At 41.3% G+C, this 7936-nt stretch overlaps 1 protein-coding gene across 2 annotated transcripts; it reads right to left on the minus strand.

Annotated features, from left to right (window-relative positions):
- Nucleotides 1–5574: 5574 nt before the first annotated feature.
- Nucleotides 5575–7690, minus strand: LOC130507227 (uncharacterized). Of its 2 annotated transcripts, XM_057001942.1 has the most exons (7): nt 7070–7686; nt 6841–6984; nt 6702–6774; nt 6509–6614; nt 6333–6429; nt 5954–6049; nt 5575–5861 (listed from the first exon to the last, which is right to left on the minus strand). In XM_057001942.1, exons 1-7 carry the CDS (start codon nt 7481–7483, stop codon nt 5706–5708), a joined length of 1086 nt encoding a protein of 361 aa, XP_056857922.1. In that variant the 5' UTR covers nt 7484–7686; the 3' UTR covers nt 5575–5705. The 2 variants fall into 2 exon arrangements, with proteins under 2 accessions (XP_056857922.1, XP_056857923.1); XM_057001943.1 differs by lacking the exon at nt 5575–5861 and having other exon boundaries at nt 5972–6112; nt 7070–7690.
- Nucleotides 7691–7936: the final 246 nt, after the last annotated feature.

Below are 7936 nucleotides of genomic sequence, written 5' to 3' on the forward strand. Positions count from 1 at the left end.
GGTTAAAAACGGGTAAAATCCATGGTATATCAACTCCCCCAGACTTACTCCTTTGCTTGTCCTCAAGCAAAAACAGTAGTCTTTGGAAAATGTTTGAAAACAGCAGGAACTCAAAGATTCAAAATATTGAAGTCATCACTCTATGGGTTTGCAATCCATGTCTAAACATCTTAATCACAGAAGTTCATTATGCCTTATCCTAGCTTAGCAACCAAACTCATCTAGTCAACAACTTAGCAAATCTCATCTGACATTTCCCTCTACTAACCTTATTTCTTAACATAAAATAAAAGTGCAGGCTTTACCTTGGGAGTATCGATCAAAGGACACATGGATTCAACTCAAACAAGTATCTGAACACACAGGTAGTCTTCTCTGATCCCTTTCTCCCCTCATCTCTCTTCTCTGAATCTCTTATTAGTTTCAATTTCAACAGGTTTCAATGCCACATAGGTCATCTAGTCCATCTCATTGACATTTTCATTGTAACTCATACATTTTTGGCAAAGTGTAGCGAATAATGGGGTCTTTGGTAATTTACCTATCCCTCGTTTCCACAATGTGTGATCATCCTTGAGATTTAGAATACTGGGGTCGCAGGAGACACTCCTACCCCTCTGTCTCTCAAGAAATCATTTCAATCTTTTATAACATAAACTTAGATCTTGAGACGCTGAAGAGATAGAAGGAAGGGAACCAGAAACACACAGACTTTTTACCTTCCAGACTTATAAAAGGATTTCGATCCAGTGATTTCCAAGCCCCAAGACAAGCTAATAAGTCAGTATTAGTGTTAGAGGTAAGCTTTGGTTCCTTCAAACAATCTTAGCTAGTGAATATAGATGACAGGTTGATCCATTTTAGCATCTTTAGTACTATCTGCAATCAGTAATCTAGAATGGTGCTAAAGAGTGGTCAGACAATCAAATATAAATATATGTCAATGTTCCTATTTAATACTTATACGAAAAATAATTTTGAAAAACAATTTAAATAAAAACCAAAATAAAAACACATATTAGTAAACTCCCCCCAGACTTAAATTACATTGTCCCAGTGTAACACAGCCGGTGGTGAGGTAAAGAAAATAAATCATAATTAATAAATAGAACAAGTTAGAATGAATAAACCTGATCGACAAGGTGTCGATCGATTCGTAGTGGTGTACGTCGATCGTTAGTAATGGTTGTGTTGTGTCGAGCGATATGAATGGTAAATGTCGGTCGACGGAGTCATCATTCTGCTTGGATCTAATAGTGGGTTGCCTCCCACTCAGCGCTTTGTTATAGTCATTTAGCTTGACTGTGGTAGGTGAGTGACTCATGGGGTGCAGTTGGGGTTGTTGTTTGCTGGTGGGCAAACATTTCCCTCATCTTTGGACTCAGCAGCAGTGAAGCTTCTTGTGGCATCATCTGATCTTGTCCATCTCGGATATATCTTTGCTAAATCTGCTTTGATGACTTGCAATCTTCTGTCCAAATCTTCCATGTCAAACTGATGCTGATCAAATCTGGAATGCTCAGGTAGTTCTTCATGTTGATCTTTGTCGTACTGGTCATGAATCTGCTGATCTTGATATGCCAAGGTCTCCGTATCGATCGACGCTACAACTTGTGCGTCGGTCGACTCAGTGTCAACTGTGTCGATTGATTCTGAGCGTTGGCCCTGGTACTCAAGAATTCTCTGCATATTGCGTATCTCATTCTTCAATAGACCGGTAGCTCTACAAAGGTTGGTCACTCTTTCGTTGAGAGTGTTGTCAATGTCATCACTTCGTTTGTTGAGTCTCTCCTCCATAGAATTCATGGCTTCATACAGCCCATGTTTGATCTTACCAACTTCTGCTGTAGTGCATGCTCTCTTCGCTGGTGGTGGCTCGATGTCGATCGATATTGGTCTAGGCCTGTCGATCGATGTCGCGTTTCTGTCATGACGACCAAGATGATCTTGAACTATGCTCATGTCTCTTTGTAGCTCGTTCAGCTGTCGTGACAGTGTATCCAGGTATCGCATGATAGGTGAACTTAAAAGATCATGCTTCTCTTCGTATGCTCTCATCCTATCTTCCAGTGCTGCGAACCTTGTGTCGATCGACGGTGAATTCAGTGTGTCGATCGATGGCCAAGTAGCATTCTTAGCTTGATCTTTCTTGCGAATTGATGCTATCTCTTTCTGTAGAAGATCGATCCTCTTGCTTAACCATTCGACATTGTTGTTTAGAGGTCTGTAGACGTCTCCAATCCGTGTATTGATGTAAGCAACCTCCCATTCATCTTTCTTAGGTGATGAACATTATGGTCGGTCCATGGGTGTAGTCTTGCCGATGTCGATCGATGGCACAGATACTGTGTCGGTCGATATTGGTGGCGTAGCTTCCTTCTCCAGCATGGTTAATATGTTTCCAAGCTCCACTCTTATCTCAGCTATATCACTCTGGAGGTCCTTGTAACTGACATCCAAAGGTTGGAAAGTGTCTTCCACCAATGTGTGCATGTTTGCCTCAAGGTGTGCCTGAGCTCTCCATACATCAGTCACCATATCATCTATCTCCTCTCTATTGTAGGGTACTGGTGGTGGTATGTATGCATGGTAAGGGCGTGTGTGTACTGGAAGGCGTAAGCAACCTCTGTGAAAAAGTGATGCTCTCTCCATAATTCTTCTTATTTGCTCCTTGGTAACATGGATGATTTCACCATCAACTCCTCTAGTATGGCCAAACTCATCTCTGTAGACACCATATTCATCCTTTGCTTCCCATTTGAATCTCCTGGATTCATCAGTATTGAAGGCACGTCGTCCAAACTCCAATCGTCTATCGGGCGATCTGACTCTTGGCATGTCGATCGATCCGGGATATCCGCCGTCGATCGATGGTGATGAAACGATGTCGATCGATGGTGAACTCCTGGGTTGAGCGAAGGCATGAGGAACAGTATCCTCACTTGTGGTGACGTGGTGGTTGTCCCGGACGTGAGCTAGGATGTCTGGATGACCACGTTGCTGTGTGAACAGGTTTTCTTGTCCATTAGCAACTTGGAGGATGTCTGCTATGTCTTCCCTGGTTATGTGCAGAACTCTTCCATCCATTGCTCTTGCATAGCCATCTGTGTCCCTGAAAATTCCAAATTCATCAGGTGTTAGTGAAACGTTCCTGATATCATAAGGGTCATGAAATCGAGATTGAGCTCTGTTGATGGCGTCGATCGATGGTGATGTGGTGATGGCGATCGATGGTGCACGTCTAGCTGCATGGTTGGATCGATTTTTCATGGTGTTGCAGTCCTCCATTGATAAGTTTTTGAGTGCTGGAAGCTGCTGGGTAGAAGGTGTAGAGGTTTGAATTTTCATGTCTGTATTTGACAACCTTTTATACCCATGTGTTGTCCTAATCGGTGAAATTTTGATTTTGTCCTTTAAGTCGTCCGGGTCAATATCGATCGATGTGATACTGGCTATGTCGATCGATGGACGATGTCATTTTGCTGGATGTAGTAGATTATCGATCGAAGGTATGCTTTTGATGTCGATCGATTGTGGGGGTCGATTTGCAAATATGTCATTCTCTAAGTAATTTTCCCAAGCTCTCTCTTCCCAGTAGTCTGCATCATGTTCTTCACTGTGGTCTCCACTGTGGGAAGAGGTGGCTATGTCTACTGCAAAACTCCCATGAAATCCGCTATCTGCCCAACTCCTTACTGAGTAATCATCTTCCTTTAGGCTGGGTGGAATGGCGAAATTCGGGTAGCAATGATCTGGTAGATCGAGTTCATCATCTGGTGGGTCTCTGTCGATCGATGATCGGTGTTTGTTGTCGATCTCCTCTGACTTGCGAGTGTCGATCGATGATGTTAAGGTGCTGTCGATCGATCCTGAGTACTCTGTTTCGTACTCGACTTCATAATGACAAACTGCAATGATACCAGTATCATCTTCTTTTACCACTGATTTGGCTGGTGGTTTCCCAAGCTTGAAAGGGTCGTAGTGGACATCCAGATCTATCAGAATCAAGCACATCTTGTTGGTGTTCATGTCACATATGGCTTCTACTGTAGCCATAAATGCTCTTCCAAGTAAGAAGGAAGAGTTCCAATTTAGCTTGATGTCTAGGACATGAAAATCCACAGGGACATAGTATTACCAATATATACTTCCAGGTCTCTGATGAAGCCTCCAGAGTTTTTCTGAGTGTAATCCACGAATGTAAAAATCTCTGGTGAAGGCTCTACTTGCAAGCCTAGATGGTCTGCCATGACCTTTGGTAAGATGCTGACTGATGAACCAGTGTCACATAGTGCATGAGGAAATTCAATCCCTTGTACTACACAGGATATTGCAAACTTCCCAGGATCACTCTTTTTCTGCAAAGTAATCATTTTCCTCATATCTTCTCTGACATTGTCAAACCTTCTTCTAATGTCATTTTCAGTCTCCCTTGTCTCTCTGAAGAACATCCACAATCGTCTTGTGAAGTAAACCTCTTCAAAAGGTTTCTCTGGTGGGATTCTGATAACTCTCTTAGTGAAACCATCAATCTCCTTTTCATTAGCCTCCCTCTTAAGGTTCTTAGGAATCTTCTCCTTCCTACTCCTTAACCTTCTTCCTTCAGTTCCCTCTGATGTAGGTGTAGTGTCTGAAAGGTTACCAGTAATCTCTGTAGGGTTAGCTTGTGGTTTCGGTATGGGTCTGAGTGCATTGATTCGGTTGCTGTCTATCGATGGTAGTTGCACTCGGTATGTGAGAGGTGTGTGTCGATCGATAGGTGGAGAAAAGGGTCGATCGATACGTTTCTCGTCTTTGTGTCGATCGATGAGTGGCTCGTCTCGTCGGTCGATATCTTCGTAGGTGTGGGTGGGTGAGAAATCTCTCCAATCTCTCAAAACAATAAAACTCTAGTCTCTCTCTCACACTCTCTGCTTTTCTCTTGAAGGTGGCTTAAAGCTTGCCGTCAAAAAACACTTAGCAGGAATATTTAAGCATTTCCATTAGGTTAAAAACTCGTAAGGGGCAATCTCGTAATTTGGTGAAGTCTTGGTGAAGTAGTCGGCTAAACCATTTCGTCCTCGATATCGATCGACAATACAAGATGTGTATCGATCGATTATAATCTTCTAGTACGCGGATCTTCTCAGCTATATCGATCGACAATTCTGGATGAGTATCGATCGATTATAATCGCAATGTTGACTTCCGATTTGGTCTTGAATGGTCAACTCGGATGTATCATATCTTGCACTCCAAAATGCTCCAAAAACATCACTTTCTCACAAAATGCTCATGAACCTGAAAACATATCTAACAGGCTAGAAAACAGATTAAATATATAATAAAATATTATTATACCATGGTTAAAAACGGGTAAAATCCATAATATATCACCTAGATGAGAGGATGTGCTTTTAACTAAGATAGGAAAGTTCTCAAATGTGTGAATCAAAGAACAGTTTCGCTTCTGCCCATACACCAACAGAGAACAAAGGTTTCTGAGGCAAATTTGGAGTGAGTCGAGTGACTAATGTTTGTTTGTGTGTTGTTGCTATAATTCAAACACATGAAAGTTTGTAGCTTTCTGATGAATAAAAGAAACGTTGAACTCCTATCTACCATTGGATTTTGTTTTGAGTACAAAAGTCTCTCCTTGTGGGAAAACTATTAATAAACATACTGTTTTTAGTTAAAACAAATTAAGTACTGAGTTCTTGTATTTACTAACTAGCTTGAATCCCTTGAGCTGCAGGAGTATCATCGTAGACCAGTTCCTCCACTGGATTCATCTCAGACCACGTAGCTGCATCCGCGTATCCTAGCTCAAACAACTTATCCAACACCTCGTCCTCTGCTGGCTCCAATGCCCATTGCAATAGCTATACGTATCAGAAAAAGAAATAAAAGGAAGATTAGCACACTTATTCTCAAAGGAGAACGATCTCCACTGGAAGAAACTGAGCCTTTTTACCTGTCTTGCGGTTGCCCTGTTTAGAGGGTTGCAATCTGGGCTGATCCCAATACCCTTTAGTTTGAAGCTACTAGCGGAAAACGCACAAACCCGAACCTGTGGAAGTTTTGAAACAGAACGTTCATTGAGCTCCAAGGAACAGCTGCTATATTATGTGACCTAAAGCGAAAATCACAAAGCAACATTGGTGGGCAGAGGCCTTGTTTCACTCATTTACTCTATTTTTCAAGTCAGATAGATAAACATATGAAATCCAAAATAGTGACGAAGACACACACACACACACGCTTTTGGTTGATCTCAAAGATATGAAATCAATAGACAACAGAAGTAACAACTAGAGAAGATAAAGAATAGAGGAACAAAACAAGAAGCGTACTGTTTTAGTAGCAGCAGTTGGTGGCATAAACAATGTCAAACCTCCATCAACACAAACTCGATTACGGAACATTGTTACAGGCCTTGGTGCAAGATATCTGCATTTGTTCTTAAATACTATTTAAGTTAAAAGTTCTACAGTAAGTTTCAAAAGAAAGCCTCTAGGTATTAATTTACCCTGGAATAAAGGAAGATGTAAAAACAGCATTTATAAGGTCACTTTTGGAGTCGAATTGATCCACCAGTAAACCTCTAGGTCTCCATAACACCTGTGTGACGGCAACTACAATACAGTAGAAAGTTAGACCCAAAGAGATGTCCCTTGACAAAAAACAAACCTGGATTGAAGGGAAAAGTTGTTTCTTCTTACCACGAACTCTGCCATTACACCTAGTATGAATATCATCCGGGAGTAATTTCTCCATAGACTCTCTGAGGACAGCCTAAATCACATACACAAAAATCATGCTATAGAAAATGACAGAACACACTGTCTACGGTTTAGTTACCCCAAGACGAAAAGCGGTGCCATTGCGTCGACAATCATCAGCAAGAACCTTGGTAGCTTCAAGGGCTTCCCACATAGAGGATCCTGAGGTTATCACAGCACAGACTACAGCACCAGCAGAAGCTCCTGCCAAAGGAGTAGTGTCCTGAATCAAAAACAACCTTTTTTTCTTGAATTCCATCATCATATAAAGACAAGAGTGGAATTCAAGAAGGAAGGAAGGAAGCGACCTTGATGTAACCCTTCTCGATGAGAAGCTGAGCAACACCAAGATGATAAGGGAACAAGAGACCAGCGGCAGAGAAGCTAAAACCAGGGCTTGTAGTAATGACCCTCCTCTCTTTCTCAGCCTCTACGTCTTTAACCCTTTGTTCCCATATCATCGCTGGATCAACCTCATCTTCGATTACTGTTCCTCCTATTCTATCTCCTTCATCATCGACCTCAGGCGTCCGTTGATTGGACCTCTTCAAAAGCCTCGAGGCGAGTCCGATGAACTTCTCACCGGTTGCAACAGCGAATGATCTCTTCTCTGGAATATTCGAAGAACATGATAGCCTAAGGGAGAGAACCCTGGGTGAAAGGTTGAAGCTTTTGCTTGTACGGAGCGAGATGAAGGGTCTGGGAAGAAGAGAGATCGCCATGGAGTGAAGGGTCACACTCTGACTATTGTTTCGCAATTTCGAAAGTTGAGAATTTGATCATCGCAGTCGCAGCTAACAAGAGAGTCGTGAGGATGAGCGTAACCGAGGTTTCGTGGCTAATTTGGTTGCCTTATAAATGCAAATTTTACAGAATATATCTTTTACGAACAACAAACACCGACTCTTTAATTAGATCAAATGCTGGAACCTGACTGTCTCGATAAATTCTCTACCATTTCCTTTACAAACTTTCTTTTTCTTAATAAAATTAATTACAATTTGCAATAATCTAATCAATCATTCTTTCAAATAGCTTTTTAAGTTTTTTTATCACAAAATAGCTCAAAATAAAATAACCAAAATAATCCTTTTTATTTAATTTTTTTTTTAAATTTGAAACCTCATCCTCAAATATACACTTTAATTCTAAACAAGGCTAGATTAGTGAATTCT

Source organism: Raphanus sativus, unplaced genomic scaffold (assembly GCF_000801105.2).
Source record: "Raphanus sativus cultivar WK10039 unplaced genomic scaffold, ASM80110v3 Scaffold4198, whole genome shotgun sequence".
Classification (NCBI taxonomy): domain Eukaryota; kingdom Viridiplantae; phylum Streptophyta; class Magnoliopsida; order Brassicales; family Brassicaceae; genus Raphanus; species Raphanus sativus.

Coding starts and splice junctions, on each gene's coding strand:
- LOC130507227 (XM_057001942.1), bottom strand. CDS start 7,483: ATGGCGATCTCTCTTCTTCCCAGACCCTTCATCTCGCTCCGTACAAGC. Junction 6,985..7,069: donor TCGAGAAGGGTTACATCAAG/GTCGCTTCCTTC, acceptor TTTTTGATTCAG/GACACTACTCCTTTGGCAGG. Junction 5,862..5,953: donor ACAGGGCAACCGCAAGACAG/GTAAAAAGGCTC, acceptor TGATACGTATAG/CTATTGCAATGGGCATTGGA.